Source organism: Galeopterus variegatus, unplaced genomic scaffold, assembly GCF_000696425.1.
Source record: "Galeopterus variegatus unplaced genomic scaffold, G_variegatus-3.0.2 Scaffold886, whole genome shotgun sequence".
Taxonomy (NCBI): domain Eukaryota; kingdom Metazoa; phylum Chordata; class Mammalia; order Dermoptera; family Cynocephalidae; genus Galeopterus; species Galeopterus variegatus.
The window spans coordinates 105683-128224 of record NW_007726997.1 but is presented as its reverse complement, the minus strand read 5'-3'; the positions used below and the strand labels follow the sequence as shown (position 1 = coordinate 128224).

At 35.6% G+C, this 22542-nt stretch overlaps 1 protein-coding gene across 1 annotated transcript in view; it reads left to right on the top strand.

The window, feature by feature from the left end:
- The window catches only part of LOC103590853 (vacuolar protein sorting-associated protein 13B), a gene marked incomplete at both ends in the record, with an annotated part of 498786 nt that overhangs the window by 370837 nt on the left and 105407 nt on the right, over positions 1-22542 (top strand). The window contains one exon of the mRNA XM_008573178.1: positions 19649-19845. Within this exon, the coding sequence (XP_008571400.1) occupies positions 19649-19845 (197 nt within the window). The remainder of the gene's footprint in view (positions 1-19648; positions 19846-22542) is intronic.

Genomic DNA, 22542 nt, shown 5'->3' with positions numbered 1-22542 from the left:
ATACAGGAATCAGCAAAGGACTGGTCAGAGGAAGGCCTAGGAGAATATAGTGCCAGGAGAGTCCAGGCATAGTGAAAATTTCAGGAGCTCAGCAGTATTATGCCTACAGATAGAGTATATTGTAGACTGCGGAGGGAAGAAGGTGTGATTTTTGTCAACTTCAAGGTCGTCGTTGACTCGGAGAGAGTAGTTTTAGTTGCCAGAGAACTATGGTGGAGCCTTTTGCTTACAATAGCCCATATCCCTCTTGTGGTCTATGCTCAGGTCACAGTGGGCTTGTTTAATTGTTTGACATCCTCACTAGACTGTAAATTCCATAAGAATAGAGGTCCTGTTCCTGCTTACCAATGTTTTCCTTTGTCTAGAGACTAGAACATGGTAGTTGTTCAGTATTTGTGGGAAAGATTGAAGGATGGAGGGAAGAAGTTAGGAATTAGGAAAATAGTTATGAATTTAGTATTCATTTGATTCTGGGACATGGAGGGGGTTATTGGTAGGAGGGCTTAATAAGTAGGGAGTTGAGTGATAGGATTCACTCCTTAGCAATAGGAAAAAATAGAGGTAAGATGTCTGTTCAAAAAAAGAAGAAAAGTCATGAGATGACAAGGCCTAAATGAGAGTTTGGGCTATATCCATATGCTGTTGTATAGTAGCAACAAATCTTGACAAGTGTTTGTATACTAAGGACAAAAAATAAACTTGAAAAACCCTAAGGTTTCAAGACTGGAAGAGGTCAATTTTTCCTTATTTTTATTTATTTAATCAATTATTTGTTTGTTTGTTTATTTGCTTCAGAGCTTTACATGATTATCTCATTTGAGCCTCACACTACAAAAACTTATTTTACAAAACCGTTACCATTAAGATTTTACAGATGAGGAAGCTAAGGCTCAGAGAGGTTAAATGACTTTCCCAAGGGCATACCACTGGTAAACAGCAAAGCTGGTATTCTGTCTTAGGCATTCTGAGTACAGAACCTATGTTCTGACTAAAGGGACAGATATATACTTGTAAATTGATGAAAAACTCTGTCCTATTGAATTTGAGGTGCTTCAGGATGTCCTTTTAAAGGTGTCCTTCCAGAAATATAAACGGTGTTTCTTAAATTTTGCAGATCCATAGATGTGGTCCCAAAAGTTTTTTGAAATCACCGCTTTTTTTCCACCCAAATTCTATATTCTATTCTATAATGCATTTTTATTAGTTTTTCTGTTATAAACAGTATTCTAATTTCTATCTCATTACCTATACTGTTAGTTAATGGAGAGATCCTCTTGCATTTTAAAAAACTGATCTAAACCAAAAGCATGTATCAGACAGTTTTCTCTATCTTGGTGTGACAATATTTTGAAAGCCTAAATTTACATAAATAAGTAACTACAGATGGTAACCATCTTTCTCTGCTTTATCAGTCACAAAGTGGTGAATCACTGAATAAAGATATTCAGAATGCTGCCAAGGCAGCTAAATCATACCTTGGGTTTAGGCTACTGTTGGAAAGAATTTTGATAAGTGTGTTTTCTTGTTAACAGTTTTTTTGTATCATATATTGGATTGCAACAGTTGCTTATCCTACATACAGTAGAGGAGACAGCCTCTTTTAACTACCTCAAGGAAATACTCACCAAAGGGCATTTTCAGTGGAGAGATGACTGCTATGGTTGTTCTTTACTTTTGTGGGTCTAACTGAATATAAGCAGAACCAAGATTCTCAGACTCAACACTACAGTCAGCTCTCTTAACACAGCTATCAAACTTCATTTTAATGCAGTTATCTTGAAGCATACATAAAGTACATTGACAATTTTATCATAAATTTGTTGATTGAAAAACACTAAGCCTGGAGAAATATATGCTAACTACATTAACTTTAAACCTTTCTTTGAAAATAAACAATGATTTTATTAATCTTACCCATATTTTTATCCTTTATCATGACATCTTTTTTTTTCCTTTTTGAGGAAGGAACTATCTTTTCAACCTTTATTTCCAAACATTGACCAGTATCTTTTTTTCTTCAGCTAAATTGTGGTATTTATGTATAATACAGTAAGCTTTTAAAGTTCTTTCCTAATTCATTAAAAATTATCTACGAAGATGAATACTCAAATTACTGATTTTTTTTTTAACTCTTTTGAACACATTAAAAAAATCAGAGCTAAACCTTGATGTAAGCTACTCTAGGTGATTGTTGTAGTGTATCATAGTACATTAGAATGAAAAATGGTCTTGAAGAATCAACTTTTTTACAATTTATGCTATTGTAGATTTGGCTCCAGTATGCACAACCTTATATTATTTTCCAATCAATAACTTGATCGCTTAAAAATTTATATACCATGTTGAAAATCTTCACCAATTATTTTACCATTGAGTACAAAATATACCTTCATAAATACCATCAAATTAATATAATCAACATAGGCCAATAAAATAACCAAATCACTAATGCCTGTGCTAGCATCTAGTGGTGAGTTAAAGAACCTCGATCTATTCAGCACTTACAAGTATTCTTCCTATTGCATCATAGCAAGAGGTACAAGATGTCTGCTTATGTCACTTTAGCAATGTAAAAATTGATCCCTTGGTATCACTCTGACCCATGATTATAAAGTCTCCCATCAGCCTTTTACACAACGAATTTAACATCCTCTGATGTGTCTTATGGTTTCTCAGCAATTTCCCCAACCCACAGAAATTAAATTCAGTGATGTATTCTTCACTAATAGGGAAGAGGTAGCCTGCATTTATTGACCCATTTCTGTGTGCCAGAAATTCTGCTTGGAAGTTCACCTACATTCTTTGCTTTGCAGTTCCCAAAATTTTGTGCATTCCATATGTCATTACAGTTTATTGGTAAGGAAATTGCAAGTAGAGAGATTAATTTGCTCAAGGTCATGTAGCTAGTAAGTGAACACAGTTGCAAATTTGGGGAGTTGTTTTTATGAAAAATTAATCTGGAAAATATTAATTCTCATTTATATGCAAGTAGAGAGATTAATTTGCTCAAGGTCATGTAGCTAGTAAGTGAACACAGTTGCAAATTTTGGGAGTTGTTTTTATGAAAAATTAATCTGGAAAATATTAATTCTCATTTATATATAGAAGTGGTAAGATAGATTAAAAAAAGACCAAACTGAATGAGCACTACAACATCTATAGCATTTGTATTACTATCAATAAAGTGATGCTAATGTCATATAAGCCAAGTACTTCCCTTGCCCAAATTCTGGACATGTAAATGGAACCCAGCAAGTCATTTATTTCCATGTTAAATATCCCTTTAATGGACTAAAAATGTAAGGTGTGTGGTAGTTCTTTTTCTAGAAAGCCATGATGTTCACCAAATAACACTTTTGTAAAATAAAAAAATTGTATCACAAAGCAAGTCTTTAAACATCATTTATTTTCATGGTTTGAAGTTAGTCTTGTCCAGAACAGCAAGTTGATGTCTATACGACCTCCCAAAGTCCTTTCCAGTCCTGCGATTCTCACACTAATGAATTCAAACAGAAAAGGATAATTGGGCCAGAACTCAGAGTGTCTTCAGAGCCAGAATGTAGGAAAAGTTACAAAATACAGATGTCTGTCAGGGATGGGATCCAAAGAGAAAGCAGGCCAGAAGTTAGAAATAGATATGTTATTGTACAAAAAAAAAAAAAGTTTTGAATTTGGATTTTAGCCAGAAGAATTTTTTTTAAGTTCTCAGATCAAACTATTAAGCCATAATATCCAGTTGAGGTAGAATGAAGTCTTGTGGCTGAGGTTATATAGTTGGGGGGTGGGAGGGGAGAAATCATAGTTCATTACATTCAAGTGAATGCAGACCAGCTCTCAGTTCTTCAGACCTGTGCCAGATTGTACCTTTTAGACAATCTATAATCCTATATTTTTCATTTAGGAGTAAAGTCATTCTGATTCTCTTTGGAATTGTCAGTTTTTACATGTCAAGAATTATAAGTGGAACTCAGAACCTTTAAAATATTGTATAATTATGTAAGATATGGCAAAAGTGTTTGTACTTTTTAAACCCTAAAAGTAAGCTGTTCTTTTTTATTGTTTATTGTTTTATCAAGGGAAAAGTCTCTAAAATTAATGCCATTTGCTTTAATTACATACTAAACTTTTAAGAATTGGTTATTTTAGGGAGAATTTGTTCTTTGTATTTTTTAAAATCTTTTTAAGAGTAACTTGTTCCAAGAATATTTTTTCGTCTTGGGCAGCAGGGTCAGGAGAAGAGGATCAGAATGGAGAACAACCAAGATGTTTCCTGATTATTCTGTGCAAATGTAAGAACTAGTCTATGGGAACACTGGTTTTTGGGTGTCTTTTTAACCCTGTTCATACTATTTGTTAGTTTTCTATTTTACATTTTCATTTTTTTCTTTTCCATGAATCTCAAGAGAAATATTTGCCACCTATAGTCCGTGATGTACCCAAACAGCAAATTAAGTGTCTGTGGCTTTTATTCTAGCCTGTGATGTGTTATGAATTTAACTAAAGTGTCTGAAAAGCATTCCCAAAACTCATCTTTTCCACATTACATTCTTTCTACATGATGATTTGCTTAACAGGACATAGGTCACCACCAAATAATGGTGGTCAGTACAGCCAGAAATTCTATCTGCACATTCATGAAGAAAGAGCCAGTCATTCCATCCCAGGAAATTTGCCTCTCTGTAGATTTTCTACAAGATGATTTTGCAGGACTTAAAAATTACAGATATCTATGAGAGCCTTCTTTTTTCCCTTAGCTACCTAAAACTGAAAACAAAGTGAACAGAGCTGTGGTTTGTTATGTTCAGTTTGTATGTAAATAGACATGTTTTCTAACACACCATGGCTGCTCTTATTGTAAATCAGGTATAAGGTTAAGAGTGATTGGCACTGCGCTACTGTAAGTCATTATTTCAGGCGAACTTAACATGACAGACAATAAGAAAAGAATCATATCAGTGTCAAAGACATTCCTGTTTCCTTGTAATGGTGCATATAATATATATGCCCGACTACTTTCTTTTTTGCATTTTACTTTGGGGCTACAGTATTTAGGTGGTTAATTAAGAATATGATTGACTTCGGAAACTACAGTTTACTCATGTTTTCTTTATCAGATTTGAACAAATATTTGGAAATTCTGAGTAGTTTTATGTGTTGTGAACAAACTTATTATACACATAATGACAAAAATTAGTTTCCTTATTTTTAAGTTTATATTTGAATATATCATATCCATTTTCAAAAGGCTAATTCACAATGGTTTGTGCCAATTACATTGTTATTTCTTGTCAATTGGATTTATGTTTGAAATGTGACAACTCACACTTAGCTTAATGTTACAAATTTTGTATTCATTCATGATGAAATATTTGTAAGGTAGGAAAGGCCTTATGTTGAACCCTGAGAAGATTGAACATATCTTGTACATGTGTGAATGTATGTTATTTTTATATGTTCATTTCTCGACCCTTCCTCCAGGAAGCCTTCCCTGATGTCCTCTATCTCCACCCAGCCTGGGAAAGTTGCCTCTCTTTAGGACACTCATATTACCCTGGGCCTGTTTGTATTACTGAGTCTATCCTTCACTTTGGGCTTCTTGAGGACAGTTTGTATGATATTTATCTTTGATCTCCAGTGCCAAACATAGAACTTAGTTAGTGGGTATTGACTGTGACTGAGTGAAAGCTTAAATTGAAGTGGAATAAAATTAGCTTAATGTAGTGAAATTGTCTCCTTAAAGTAAGCCCCTATCTACATATTCATTATAGTCTGGGCTTTGCATACTATCATCATGATCTGTTTTGTGAGTCTGTGGAGCCTGTTGAATGAGCAGGCTGAAGACAAGGAGACCCTTACAATATTTCTGGTGAGAGGTTTGAACAAAGACATAGCCACTGGGATTAGTGCTCATTCTGCACAGAGTACCACTGAGGAAAGTCAGGGAGTTACAGAGGTCCACAAACTGGAGTTTCATATGCACAGATATGCACAGGTAACAACATAAGATAGTTTAAACTCTCACAGTACTTAGTAATACTATGTATGTGTGTTTTGGGAGTTAAGAAGAAAAATTACTTCTAATTTGGATGGTTGATGGAGAGTTTTTTTTGGTTTTGGTTTTTGTTTTTCTGGGAGGAGTTGCAGTGAGTAGTTTTGAAAGATAAGATTTCAAGAAACACTGATAGAGACAAATTGATGACGTCTAAAGGTGTATGTAGTACAAAAGTGGGAAATTAGTCTGGGGAGAGAGGTAGGGGATAGAATTTGGCCTAATTCCTTAGGAATGTTCATGGAAGTTGCACAGAGTTTCATTTTGGCCACACTAAGATGTATTCCCCTAGGACACTTATCCGGAGGTTGATGGAGGTTACTATTTTCAAAACTACACTGTACAGTCTGCCACTTACTACCGAGCTGATTTTAGTTTTTTAGACTTTTTCTTCTTCCTCTTTCCTGTTATCTACCTACAAATAATTTTTCATCCCATCAGCACCTTCATCAGAGTCAAAATCACATGAGTCTGTCTTGCCTGCTTAGTAGCAATTCTATGGAAGATCTTATGAAAAGATAGTATGAAACTATGGACTTATGATACAAGAAAATAATAACCTCTGTTGACCTCTGGATAAGTGTCCTAGGGGAATACATCTTAGTGTAGACAAAATGAAGCCAGGAATCATCTCTGTCTTACTGACCATTGTATCTCTAGCTTGCCCATACCATAGAAACATTTAATAAATATTTGGTAAATAAATTAACTATAATTGATAGGCTAATTAAACACATTCTTATACATAGATTTGTGTGTGTGTGTAATATACGTGGTACATATAAAAATACTTATTAAACAGAGAATGGACATTATTAATAATTGGGGAAAGTCTGAGTTTTACCCTATTTCCAGGTTAACAAGTTAGCCTGCCATAGTCTTGTGGATACTTATGGAAAACATGAGAGTACTGGATCAAAGAAAAAGGACAATTTATTACCTACAGTAGAGTGTCTCCAGATGCACCAGTTCTCCCAAGCCCCAATTCCCTTACGGTGACATAAGACCAGGTAACACCTGCACACACACTGAGTTATAGGAGAAGAACCCTGAATTTGGGGAACTTGAATCTTTTATAATGGGCAGTAAGCATGCCTGTCCTTTTCTTTGTAGGGAGACACTATCTCTGTCTTCTATGGTTGTTTGCTATACTATATCCTTGAAAAGGTAGTCTGGGAAAAAGACAGTTATGCCTTTACCCATAAAATATGTGGAAATGTGATAGACCCATGGAGAATTATCTCCTAACAGACATACATCCTAAAGGGCCTCGGGAATAGCAATACTTCATCTAATTGAGGAATCAGCAAACCACAGCTAACAGGCCAAGTCTAGCCCACCACCTATTTTTGTAAATAAAATTTTATTGGAACTCAGACACTCACCCGTTTACATATTATATGCTGTAGTAGGCAAAATCAAGTAGTTGCAACAGAGACCATATGGCAAATAAAGCCTAAAGTATGTGCTATATAGTCCTTTACCAAAAAAGTTTACGGACCCCTGATCTATTCTAAACATCTGACATTATGATAAGGCTTTATAAAACATGCTAAGCTTGCTTTTTGTTCTAAAGTATTTTAAGATTTTAAAACATTATTCTCTAATCCCTATTGACTTCCTCCCAGTTATTGATGGTTACCTATCTGTACTGTAATTCTCTCATTATTAAGGGTTATTAAGAAGCTACTATCAATGTTTACATTTTTACTTTATAGCATTAAAAGTAATCATATAACAAATTATCCCAGTGTAAGTATTTGTTTCATAGCATTGCTTATTTGTCAAGTTTCATATTTTTGAATCCTACCACAATCAAGTACCTAAATTATAGGAGTCAGTATGACGATGTGAAATAACTTCCTGGGTTCTAGTATCCAAGCATCCCAGCTTGATAATTTATCATCATTGAGATTCTTGGCAAGTGTTTCACCCCTCTGATCTTTATTTTCCTGATCTGTAAAATGGATGTACTTTTACTAACTTACATAATTACCATTAAGGTTGAAAAAAATAATGTAACTTTTCACACATAGTAAATGCTTTAAAATATTGGTTCTCTTCCTAAAATATTAACTTAAAAAAGCAAATTCTGTATTTATATATTACTTTAGAGCTGGAAAGGGCTAGAGTAGTCTTATCCCATCCTCCTAAATTTTTATGAATAAGGAAACTGATTGATTAGGGGACTTTAAATCAAGGTGACAAAACTAGTTAACAACTAAGTTTAGATTAGAATTAAGCTCTCACTGATTCTCAATTATTGTTCTTTACAGTACACCATATAAATTTAACTGTGTTTGGTACAAATTATTAAAATACCAGAACAGTTTGAGATGAGATTAAAACAATGTATGAGTTTAGGGTTTGTAGTCTCATTAAAAGAAACCATAAAATAGTAAAGTTTCCCCTGCTCTAAGTTTGTTTTGACTCAGAAGTTCTTAATATATTTTATTATTTCTCTTTAAGGAAAAATATTATCTTGAAAGATGTCATATTACACACCTGCATTTGCTTGAAACCTGGTAGCTTGATAAATTGATAAGATAACTGGGTCATATGTTCAGTTTTTTGAAAAACTAACCCAAACATAGATCCTAATAAAGGAATGTTACATATTTCCTTTTAAAGGCTAAAAACTATTTCTCAGGGCTCTTAAATTACCATATTCTGATACCAAGGGAAAATAAAATCTGGACTTAGAGTCTTGTTTGTACTTAGAGGGTTTTCCGGACAGGAAGGCAATCTTGATGCAATGTAGTAAAGCCACAATACCAGTGGGGCATTACAGGTGAAAAATCTGCAGCTGTACCCCTTCACCACAATGTATTACAACTCTATGCTGGAATATTTCCTGTACAGAAACAGGGTTTGGTTAATTTTGTTTCCCAAGAGTAGATCACATTAAAATGTTATAAAATCATGATTTCCTGCATTTGAATACTTGTGGTTTCTCCACTGGTTCCAATATTATAAGGTTGGTTATTTGGGGGATATGACTTCTATTAGTTGAAGATGCATGGAAGCATAGAAGCTTTTCTTTTCCTTCTTTGAAATCAGCTAAAAAATAGATACATATAAAAAGAAATAATAAGATGAAACATTTGAGATTGCAAACATATTAGTGTTTGATCACATTATAAAGTAGTAGATTTTTTTAAATGGAGTAGAAACATAAAATAAACAAATTCCTTTATTAGAATATATTTTTAATTATTAACTATTGAAAGGTATCTCTACTCAATTTGCATTTGCTCTGCGTGATGAATATGTGTCTCATATTGTAAATTACAAGCAACCGATTGTAAGAAATGTTCTTTATGTTTAAAAGGACAGTTAAGCCCTAACACATTCATAAGTGGAAACCTCTTAATAGTATATAGAGGCAAAGCTTGTTTTTTTAGCTTATTAAATTTTTAATGTTTCTATTGCTATCCATTCATTTCTGTTTCTATGTATGCACACTCTCTCTTTCAGTTCCTGAGCACGTCTGTTTCATGCTCAGATCTCACTTTCTATTTTTAACTACCCACTTACCTCCAGTCATCAATTAAAAATTCTTTGACTTACCTACTTCTCTAATCTTTTTATTGCCTTCTTCATTGGAGAATATATTTGGTGATACCTTGATACTGTTGTAAGTGCAGTATATACTTTTACTTTGTTAATGAGGTTAAAAAAAAACACCTTTCTATTATCAAAACAAGAGTTTCTACTACTCTGCCACAAAAAAGAATGGAATTCTGCCATTCTCAGCAACATGGATGAACTGAGAGAAAATTATGTAAAGTGAAATAAGCCAGACACAGAAAGAGAAGTACTGCATGACCTAACTCATAAGTGAGAGCTAAAAAAAAAGAAAGAAAGAAGGAAACATACAACAATTACAATAATTTGTTGAACTTTCAAAAGGAGAGAACAGAACTGAGGCCACCAGAGGTGGGAAAGGGGGAGGGGAAGGGGAGTTAGCAAGAAATTGGTGTAGGACCACAAAATATGATTACATTGTATAATGTTGAATATACTAACTCTCCTGATTTGAGCATCATATATTGCACATAGGTGTTGATATTCAATGCTGTATCCCACAGATATGTACAATCAACTGTATTTCAATTAAAAAAAGGACAAATGTGCATTAAAGTGGAAAACAAAAAAACACAAGAGTTTCACAACAATTACTCTCAAAGTCACTGACTAGGAACTTTACAATGTAAAAAGCCTCCCCCCACCCCCTGCCTAACCTCTTAGGATGTATATCAAAACAATTTTTATAGACAGTTGATTAATTTTCAAGTTGCTTGAGGCAGTAGAAAACAGTGGTGGTGAACATTAGGCTAACCAAAAAGTTTAAAAGGAAAAGCTGGGGAATAAGATGTCCTCAGGGTCTTTGAGAAGCTTCAGCATATTCCTGGGAAACTAAAAGGACATATTCACACTTAGGTTGTCGACATGCTCAGGAAAGACCTCAAAAGGCCCCTACTTCTGTCTGTCCTTGGCTCCATGCAAACAGGAAGTGAAGGCTAAGGCAGAGTTGAAGGGATGCCCCACCAGGCACAAAGAGCCCTTCTGAAAAGAATTGGAGATGTATTCACTCCTGACAACAAAGCTAAACAAGTGGAGACTTCAGTGGCTGTATGACAAGGATTACAGACTTGACTAAGTTAGTTCATAAATATCACTAAACAAACAAAAAACAACTATAACAAATGGCAATGACAATAAACCCTGCGGAATGGAGAGAATCTGATTTTTATAGTTGCCATTTTTTTTATTGATAATATAATATTAGTGTAGCTAATATTTGTTATTATAAAATTGTATATTTTAAAATGTCATTTTTAATAAAAAAGTATGAAATATTCAAAGAAACTAGAAAGTATGGCCCATATATAGAAAAAAACAACCAGTAGAAATTCTGCCTGAGGATGTTCAGATTTTGGACTTATTAGACAAACACTTTAAATCATCTATTTTAAATGTGCTCAAAGAACTAAAGGAAATGTGGGAATGATGTCTCACCAAATAGAGAATACTAATAAAGAGGAAGAAACAATAATTTTTAAAAACAAATAGAAACTGTAGAGTTGAAAAGCATAACTGAAATGAAAAATTCACTAGAGGTGCTCAACAGTAGATCTGAGCAGGCACAAGAAAGAATCAGTGAGCTTGAAGATGGGTCAGTTGAGATTATTGAGTCTGAAGAGCAGAAAGAAAAAAGAATTTTAAAAAATGAGCCTCAGAGACCTGTGACACATCATTAAGTGTACCAGTATATGCATAATTGGTGTTCTAGAAGAAGAGGAGAAGGGGGGGGGAATATTTGAAGAAATAATGACTGAACATTTTTCCCAAATTTGATGAAAAACGTTAATGTTTACATCTAAGAAGCTGTATGAATTCCAAGTAGAATAAATTCAAAAGTATCCACACCTGGATACACTGTCAAAAGACAAAGAATCTTGAAAGCAACAAGACAGAAGTGACTCGTTACATGTAAGGAATACTCGATGATATTAACAGCCGATTTCTCATCAAAAACCATAGAGGCCAGAAGGCAGCTAGATGATACATTCAAAGTGCTGAAAGAAAAAGACTGCTGATGAGGAAAAAAAAAAAAACTGACAAATTAAGTAACTATAAATGATTGGGATAAGCGGCAGAAATCTAAATATATTCTGCATTCAGATTGCTTCCTAAGAATTCAGTTTAAAGAAACTGGAACTGGAAATTTTAAGTGACATGTTATGGGGTCTGTTTTTCTTCTTTAAATATAATTAGTTTAAAGAGCATAGAATTTCCTGCCAAAAGGTCTGCCACTTACCAAATGTGTAGTCTTGAGCTGGTTACCTAACTTCTCTTTGCCTCAGTTAACTTGTCTGTAAAATGGGAATAATATTTTCTCACTAAGATAATGTATAAGAAAAATCTTTGTAAATTGCTAAGGGCTATGCAAAAGGTAGTTTCTTCTTCTACCACAGCTGCCATCACTATTACTATTACCACCTAATAGACAGATGATGGTGGAGAAGCAGCTGTTCTTCCCCCTGCTATAATTACCTTTTGACTTGGTATCCTGGAAAATCTGGAAATGTGGTGGGAGGAGAGATGAAGGTGGTTCTTGCTGCTGTAGCCAGGCTTTAATAACTAAGTCCAAATGGAAGCTCTGGCTTTGTACTCACTAACCAGCCCTATACAGTCAGCTACCCTGTCTCTATTTTGTCATAATGTAAAGGAAAGGACAGTTGAATCTGATAGGATACCTCAGTTGCTCGATCTCCCCTCTCTACCTAACAGCTCTTTATTATGCACATATACACAGAGAAGACACTTCCTCTGTATCCTTTGTTTAGGTTGCTTAGTGGGACTGAGTGAACAAAGGGGTAATGGCTCAGCTTCAGCAGTGCCTACACAAAGAAATCAGTGCTATTCATCCATGAGGACAGATGGGCAGTTGCAACACTTCTAATAGTCTTGGCAGTGCTATTAAGTAATAAAAACAAATTAAGTGCCAAAATATTCTTTGTACCAAAAATATTTTTAAAAATCTTCCCAAATTAGCCATCGAATGGAAACAAATTGTGGAATATAGCATTTTAAATGCATAAATACACGTGCTTTTACCAACTGGCAGATATACAACCTAAAATATATTCATATGCAAAGACCACATATGCTTAGAGTACAGTTTATTATGTATGGCTGGCTAATTTTTTAGGTCCTGTCAAATAATGAATAGGAAAATAAAATGTAATAAAAAATATATAATCTTGACAGTCATTTGAAATGTACCATGTGTTACATGTGGAATGTTTTCCAGTGAAACCAATTTACTTGTTCCCACTTCCCATGACTCAGTACTAGATATTCAGGCTTTCTAAACTATTTTTTGGCAACCAGACTTTCTTGGAATAGTCATCTTTCCATCAAGTTATTCAGTACAGGCATTAATAATAAATCCTTGGTTATAGATATGTAACTAAAGATCATTCACATCATCTCTTTCAAACCTAAAAGCACATAATAGTTATTTTAAATAGATCACACATTATAGAGCCCAGAGTTATTTCTTGAGAATTAATTGCTACCATATGAAGCTGTAAGCACAATATGACCACATTAGATTTTTAGTTTAATTATGTCACTACTAACCTAGAGAATAGCTGGGTAATGTGAACTTCTAATTGAAAGACAAAGGTAGATTTGTGAGCTAATGCAAAATCTGTTAAAAATGGCTATGATTGCAAATTCGTCTGAGTGGAAAAAGCAGTACATAGAGCAAGACTTTTTAGAATAAGACTGTTAATGAAGGTAGTATTGTTATCTTTTCAGCAAGTATCTTCATTCATTCATTCATTTAAAAACTGCTTATTAAGCATATATCACATACTAGACCCTGCATCTTGAGTTTATTGGAGAAATATCTGGAGTTCTTTAAGAATACTGGTCCGAGCACACATGGCATGAAAGCTAGACCTCAGGAAGCAGCAGTAGGCTCCTTGCAGAACCACAGTCATTGCCCCTTGATTTAGAACTCAATTCCAAGACATGCCTCACTTCCCTCCTTCCTAGTTGCCACCCAAACAGATTTGTCCCTTCCTGTCTCACATGGCATGAAAGCTAGACCTCAGGAAGCAGCAGTAGGCTCCTTGCAGAACCACAGTCATTACCCCTTGATTTAGAACTCAATTCCAAGACATGCCTCACTTCCCTCCTTCCTAGTTGCCACCCAAACAGATTTGTCCCTTCCTGTCTAGATACCAATTTGTCTCTCTTTTTCCTACACTTACCAATCTCCCTCTTCCTCTCCATCCCACACCCTCCCACTGAGCCCTCTGGAACACCTGCTCTGTGATTAGCGAACTCCCCTAAATTTCAACCTCTTCTTCAAGCATTTTTCTACCACATTACCTTAAATGAAATCTTGCTGTCCCCTGGGACTCTGTTCACCATTGGAGCCCTCTGAAGTGGAGGCTGTTTATTCTCACGTCCAGGAGGTGAGGTTTTCTCCTTGCTCACCAATGTCACTTGCCTTTACTCTTCTGCCCTCCTATAAAATCCCCTGCTTCTTTAAGACTCATTCCATCTAATTATATCTTCCTCACCCCTGTTTGCTGTTGCCATCTATGAACTTTCTGGTCACTCTCATTCTCCGGAGCCCTTGGTCCATGGCTTCCATCCTTTTTCTTCAGTGCCATCAATATCCATGTAAATGATCCAGCCAAAACCCACCTGATTTCATCTCTCTAAGGATCTTCTCCTCCACTCCATCTAGCACTCCCACACACAAGCCCTGGATTTTGTCATCAGCCAAAACTTCTCTGCCTCCTAAATCATTTATTCCCATGTCATAATTTCCCTCACAGTCTCTCATAGCTCTCCAGTCTACTAACTCAGCAGCTCCCACTACAGTCATTCATTAAGTTACAAGTAAACCTATAGTTTTTTGATAGATAGTCCTTATCTATCAGCTCAGTCTGTTTTCATGTCCTCTTTTAATGGGTTTGCATTCTTGCATATTCTTTACATGCTCCTAGCAAAAAGCTAATGCTGGGTAAACCTGTAGCTGTGCATCAACAGTTAACTCCATCTTCCACTCTCCAGAATAGCCAACTCCTTACTCACTGTTTCTACTGTGATGGCTCATCGGTGCCTCCAACTCAGCTTGTCTGAGGATGAACTCATGATCTCCCCTTCTCTACCTCACACATACTGCAAACCTCCCCAGAGAGCCAAATTAGTCTTACCCATCCCAGTAAATGACATCAGCATCCACATGGTTGCTCAGACCAGCAACCTTGGAGTCATCCTTGACACCTCCCTCTCACTTCTCATACCTAATCAATCAACAAGACATTAATTTTTATGTCCCAAGAATCACCACATACCACTCCAGTGCCACCAACCATACTCTAAGCTATCAACATTTCTAACTTAGACCTTCTAATTAGTCTTTTTCACTCACGCTTGTCCCTTTTTAATCCATTCTCTACAGTACCTAGAATCTTTGAAAAACATTTGACTACATGACTTCTTTGCTTAAAATTCTACAAAAATATATAGAGCAGTGACTTAAAGGCAGGGTCAGGATTTTATCCTGAATATGACACGAATGAAATTTTTTTTAGGATGAAGAAATAAGTTAATACAAATATTACATCTATATGGTCTTCCTTTTATAAATTTATGGCTCAGTATATATTTGAGTGGACAATTGAATAAAATGACTTCTAAATTGAATATTGAAGACTAGTATATTCTTAAAGTGGGAAAAAAGGATAAATGTGTGACTTTCATAAATATACTTATGGGCATACAGTTTAAATGGTTTTTCAGCAGGAATTTGTTTCAGAATGAATTTATTAATACCCCTTTATAAACCAAGAAAATAGGCCATATAAAAAAAAATCTTGACAAACACGTAACTAACATATTTTGGGATGTATTTCTATCGTAGTTTTCTACTGTTCTCTGAATTTTCAGAGTAGCCTAAAATGTTCCAATTGAAGCATGTAACCACAGAGCCAGCCTCACACAAGTTGTGAACTAAGTAAAGTTTTTCTTTGATTTTCTTCCTCATCTCTTTTTTTAAACTCCAACAGTACCTCCTTCCCTAAGCCCCAGTATTGGTACAGTTCACTTTCATTGCCCTTAAACTGCATAATGGCTTCCCACAATGGTTTCCAGCTTGGACTGCCTTGTATTAAGGACCTGTTCCAGCCTTTGTCTTATACATCAAAACTTACTAGCACTTTCTCCTTAATGTACTACTTTACTTTCCAATATGACAACTAATTTTCATAAGCCGTTATATATTAATTTTAATGTAGAACTTCTGGAGACAATGCCAGAATTGATTGGTTTTTTCCACTCTATTTTCTGTGTAACCTTTCTACCAAGACAATTCTGTTGAACTTTACATTCCATTATTTGTATTATTAAAAAACAATAGGTATATAGATATGTTTTTTCTAAACTCATTTGCCCTCTTCCACAGAGATCCTTATATCTCTAGGGGTTTATACCCTGCCTCCCAAATCTCTTCCATCCCTGGCTATGAGTGTCATAAGCCTAAGAGCTGATTCACTGGCAATCCAAAGAGAAGTTAAGCAATGAGATATTCCTTTATCTCTTAAGTCACACATTTTAGCAAGTGTGTGGCAGAAAGTCGTATCGAACTGTGGTTATAGTGTTCCTGAACATCTTGGGTTGAGGTTTATTATTTTCTTCCCACAAGTCCAACCCATTGTTAAGAAACCTAACAAACAAGAGTCTTCCTAACAATTTGCCTGATTCTGAAAACAACATAACAAGCTTCAGAAGTGTTTTTTGAGCATGAAAAGGATAAATAATTAATAACTAACATTTCTTAAGCCCTCACCATGTGGTGTGAAGTAAAATGCTTTGTTTCTTTTAATCCTTACAAAAATCTGTTGTTATCTCCTTTTAGAGATATGGGAACTGATGTTATAAAAATTCATTTGCCCAAGAACTCATAAAAGGATCTAGGATTTGAATCCCAATAGGTCTGACTCTGAAGTTCATGCTTTCATCTCCATACTTCATTGTGAAGGATCTTTAATGTGCTAGAGATGGGCTGAGTCACCCAGTGTGTATATATTCACTCATTCATCCACTCATGAATTATTCATTCATTCAGCAACATTTGCTATATACACCATGCCAGGTGCTGTGAAAATCCAAAGCTTAGCCAAATGGAAGTCATTCTCTCAGGGAATGTGTCTACCAGGGAAAATGTCATGTATAGAAATAACTATAACATGAGGTGTACAGTGATAAGAGCTGTGAAACAGATTCCTGTTTTGAAAAACCATTAGTATTCAGAAAAGGGAGAAAACTTTTCCATCTGGAGCAGTGAAAAGCCTCAGAGAAAGACGGCATTTGATTTGGTCCTTGATAGATGAGATGATGAGAAAGTGTGAAGTTATTTCAGGCTGGGAGAGAATACAGGATATTTCGGGCTGAGGGAGAATACAAGAACAATGACTCAGAGAGGGGAAGTTAGAGAAAATTGTATCATGGAAAGCAAAAAGAGAGAAAATTTCAAGAAATGGTAGCTAAAAGTGAAATACCATGAATATGTTACTTAGCACAAAATCAGAACATGTGCCTGTATTTCATAACACTTTATTTTATTTTGTTTATGTATGTATGTATTTAGTTTTATTGGAACATAGTTGATTGTACATATCTGTTTGGTACAGCATTGAATATCAATACCTATCTTCAATATGTGGTATTCAAATCAGGATAATTAGTGTATTCATCATTATACAATGTAATTTATTTTCATGGCCCTTCACCAATTTTTCCCTTTCCACCCTCTCTCTCCCCCTTTATCACCCCTGACAACCTCGGTTCTATTTTCTTCTCTTAAAAAGTTCAACGTGTTATTGTGATTGTTGTATCCTCTTTTTCTTTTCTTTTTTTTTTTATTAGCTCCTACATGTAAGTAAGGACATGTAGTATTTCTCTATCTGTGCCTGGGCTTATTTTATTTAATTAACATAATTCTGAGTTCATCCAGGTTGATGCAAATGGCACTGTTTCATTCTTTTTTATGGCAGAGTAGTATTCCATTGTATAAATATACTACATTTTCCTTATCCAATGACAGGCATTTAGGTTGGCTATTGTAAATGGAGCTGAATAGGCATTTCTCAAAGAAAGATATACAAATGGCCAGTAGACAGATGAAAAAATGTGCAGCATCACTCAGCATCTGGGAAATGCAAATAAAAACCACACACACTGAGACGCCATCTCACTCCAGTTAGACTGGCTGTTATCAAAATGACAGAGAATAAATGCTGGCGAGGATGCAGAGAAAGGGGAACTCTCCTACGCTGTTGGAGGGACTGTAAAATGGTGCAGCCATTATGGAAAATGGTATGGAGGCTCCTCAAACAATTACAGATAAAACTGCCATATGACCAAGCAGTGCCACTGCTGGATGTATACACAAAGGAATGGAAATCATCATGTTGAAGGAACACTTGTACTCTCTTGTTTATTGCACACTTTTAGCCTCTTATGCATATACATTTTGTTGTCCCTTCTTCCATCTAGCATCTCTCCATACATGGGTGCTCAAGTCATTGTTTAAAGAAAAGAAATTTTGTTATAGGCGGTGGTAAAATTTATTGCCATTCAAGGATTAAACATCACTTATTTAGGAAAGAAAGGTTAAGGATATCCTACTATGTCCCCAAAGCTGTGTTAGGTGCTAAGAATGTATTTAAAAATAATGTTCTGTTTCTACCTTCAAGGATCTCAGAGTCTACTAAAGGAGAGAAGCATGTAAATAAGAAATTGCGGGCCAGCCTGGTGGTGCACTGCTACAGTGCGCCGCTTGGGAGTGTGGCGGCGCTCCCGCCGAGGGTTCGGATCCCACATACAGACTGGTTCCCGCTCACTGGCTGAGCGAGGTGCGGGAGCAACGCCGAGGGTTGCGATCCCGTTGCCGGTCCCGGTCCGGTACGGGCGCAACACTGAGGGTTGCGATCCGTTGCCGGACACGAAAAAAGACAAAAAAAAAAAAAAGAAATTGCAAGTATAACAAGTTCTGGGTAGAGGAGTATACTAGATACAGAAATGACACAAGAGAGGTAGTGAGCAGATCTGAGGGTGGTATTTAGGGAATGCTTCCAAAAGAGGAAACATCTCAGCCTAGTCTTTCTTCCTTTTTTTTTTTTTTTTTTTTTTAAGACAAGTAAGATCAACCCACATGTTCTTATTTTAAAGCTAAATTAATTTTTTTGTTTAATAACATATACTGGGTATCTTTTGTGTTAATATATATAGATATTCCTTATTCATTTTAATGGTTATATAGTAGTTCATTCTACAGATCAGCATGTTACATTTAAATTTTCATGGCCCTTCACCAATTTTTCCCTTTCCACTTCCCAAGCGGCGCACTGTAGCACTGCGCCACCGGGCCGGCCCCGTTGCAACCTCATTTTCCATCTTTTCCCTACTTGTTTGAAATGGCAACTTCATTACATACTAAAATTACATCTGTACTTACCTCTTTTTCTGATTTTTTTAAATTCTGTACTTTTAATCTGTTTGTACATTACTATTCCAACCTTGTCTTTGAATTACTATACCTTTATGACACATTTAACACCTCATAAAATTTGTTCCCCATTTTTTCTTTTATTTTTTAAAAAATTGGCTGTTTTCGTGTGTTATTCTTGAGCAGTTCTTTTAAAATAAACAGGATGAATATAAAACTATGAAAAGAAACTGCTGTCTCTTATAACCTCATCCTCCTTTAAAAGTCTTACTGTTGGGCTGGCCTGGTGGCGCACTCAGTAGAGTGCGGCGCTTGGGAGTGCGGCGGTGCTCCCGCCGAGGGTTTGGATCCCATATAGAGACCGGTTAGCTCACTGGTTGAGCGCAGTGCGGGCGTGACACTGAGGGTTGCGATCCCGTTGCCAGTCACAACAAAAGACAAAAAGGAAAAAAAAAATGTCTTACTGTTATAACTTTTATGAATGTTTAATTTGCATTTCAACAAATATAGACACATAGTTTCTATTGTAACATGGTATCTTCTGTATTTTAACATAGATTCCGTGTAGTTTGGAATACTGGGATGAACTTCAGAAGATTTTTGTTGCATTTCGAGAATTTAATCTGTCTGAAAGCAAAGTCTGTGAATTGCAGTTGCCAGATATCAATCTTGTGAATGACCAGAAGAAATTAGTATCCTCAGATCTTTGGAGAATTGTCCTGAACAGCAGTCAAAATGGAGCTGATGACCAAAGGTAACTCAGTGAAAGATAATGGCATTACACTGGAGAACTATCATCAAGTCATCTCTTATCTAGTGATCCCTCACATAGCTGTATCTTGGCTATCTAGTGGCTGCATCTATGTGACCTACAGATGAGAACCAGGAAGATAAAATCTGATTTTTCAAAGTCTGTGTACTAAAACTCCTGTGTTTTATGTGTAATACAGCCTTATAAGCCCTAAGAACCTGTCCCCTACATATAAAAGAAAAAAATACAAAAAAGCAAACTTTAAAAAAATAAAATCCAATCATCCTAAGCGTAAAAATATAGAGGAAAAGAGCCATATAGACTCAATAGACTCCTAATGATGCAGTAATCAATATGTGTAATGATAACTCTAGGACATGAAATGAAAAGTTAAATAAATTGAATTGTTTCCTTCTAAAAGGTGCATTTTGGAAATATTTCTATCTTTAATGATAAAACTTCAGAGACAAACCTCTGGGCATTAGGAAAATTTGGCTAACCAAAATAACTTATACCCAGGGATTTCAGATAGCTGAAGCTTTATCTAGCTATAAAGTCTGGCCATAATGACTCTCTAGAGCTATAGACTTCAGGTATTCTGAATCATGTCCCCAGAACTTTCTATTCCACACCTCCTATAGGGTGTCTGGTTAGTACCAGAAAGGGCCAGATTATCCCCATTTCCAATGTTTGCCTGCTTAACACATCCCCTGACTTCCGGTAAAGAAAAATGGCTTCAGCAACATATTCTGCACTTCTTCTAGTTTACACATCCCTGCTAAGCCTTTCTGCTCACACTCCCATAAAAGACAAGAGAAAGGAAGTAAACCACAACCAGAGGAATAGTTTTCTTAGATCATATAATATTATGTGTACTGTGCGGCTGTGCTATTCATCACTTTCGATGTCCTACCTTCTGATTCTCCTGATGGGTTGGCTTTAGCATTACCTTCTTTTATATAATCCCTCCTTTTTTTCCTTCCCAAACAACATTCTGACATTAACAGAGAGAAAGTCCACCATTTCAATACCCTGCAAATCAACTGTTTTTCTTTTTTATGGTATCTCTATTTTGCCTATATGTATACGTACATGCTTTTATAAGGTTCTAATAATAGCATGCCATTTTGTATTCTGCTTCCTACTTTATATTATAAATAATTGTGAATGCTTTTTCTTTGAAAGTATTTATTTTTTATTAATAATAATATATGCTCATTGAAGAATATTTGGAAAATAAAGAAAATAATACCACCCATAATTATATCACAGAGATAACCTCTGTTAAAATTTTGGTCTGTAGCCTCACAGTCTCTTTCATTGATTACTTTTTATGTTTAATAATGTGTTTTATACTTCAGATATTCTACTTATAGATCATTTGGGCTCTTCAAAAATAATTACCTTCCTAGCATATTATCCAGTAATATATAATTAAGGAGCATATATTAGAGACCTGTATATAATGGTGCAATAAAAAGAACACTCATCCTGTAAGGAATTAGGAGATGGATAGAAAGATAGCCTTTTCTAAGTATAGATTACCTAGTCAGAAACCAGGAAAACTCAGAAAATAGAGGTATGGATAATTACAATGATTCTTTTTAAACCTGAGTTTCATTAATAGTATCAAGTTAGAAGTGATTTGTTGATTATGATTTTTTTAAAAAATGCATCTACATTACTGAAAGAAGCATTTTAAACAAGGTTAATTCCTCTGAATCTGAAACATTTATAAAAATTGCTTTTGTGGTAAGCTTACTGCCATAGAAATGTGGAGGCTTTAGGGAACAGAAATTTATACAGACAATCAAATTCAAGCAATTTTTCATCAAGCTTTTAAGATTGTTATCACAGATTTTGTCCTCACTGGGATTTTTCACATTACCTAATATTTCACAATTGGTCTTGCTTTAAATTATTGGTGATTGATCATTTTTCAGGTAGAAAATTATCTTAATGAAATTAAATTAGAAGGGTTGGTTTAAAAGTCAACATAATAAAACACTTAAGATATTTTTCAGAAGGAACAATAAATAAATTCCATCCTATTTCTAGAAAGAAAACAATGCTTCGATAAGATGCAGACAGAAAACTTTTATAGCTAGCGCCAGTATATTCTATCACATGATAAATCTAAATCTATACAAAAACCTGATACTTTTATGATTATAGATTATCTTATCATCAGTAATATTCTCAGTGGTTTGAGAAGGATATGCATCAGACTGTTGGACATTACTAGGAGAAAGGTCATAAAAATAAGTCCCATGAAGCTTAATATTTAAAAAGAAGAGCCTCGGGGCCGGCCCGGTGGCGCACTGGATAGGTGTGCCGCTTGGGAAGCGTGGCGGTGCTCCCGCCCGAGGGTTCGGATCCCACATACAGACCGGTTCCCGCTCACTGGCTGAGCAGGGCGCGGGAGCGACGCCGAGGGTTGCAATCCCGTTGCCGGTCCCCGGTCCGGTGCGGGGGCAACATAGTATTTAATAGAGAACTTCAAGTTAGAATACCTGGGTTTAAGTCCTGGCTCCATCACCAGTAGGCTATGTGGCCTTGAGAACCTGATTTCTAAGCCGAACCTTTAAAGAGTGAATAGGAGCTAGCCAGTTGAAGAGATGGCAGGAAGCCTCCAATGCAAAGGACTGGAGACCAAAGAGTCAGTAATGACATTTCACCATCTTTAACTGATGGTTTTCC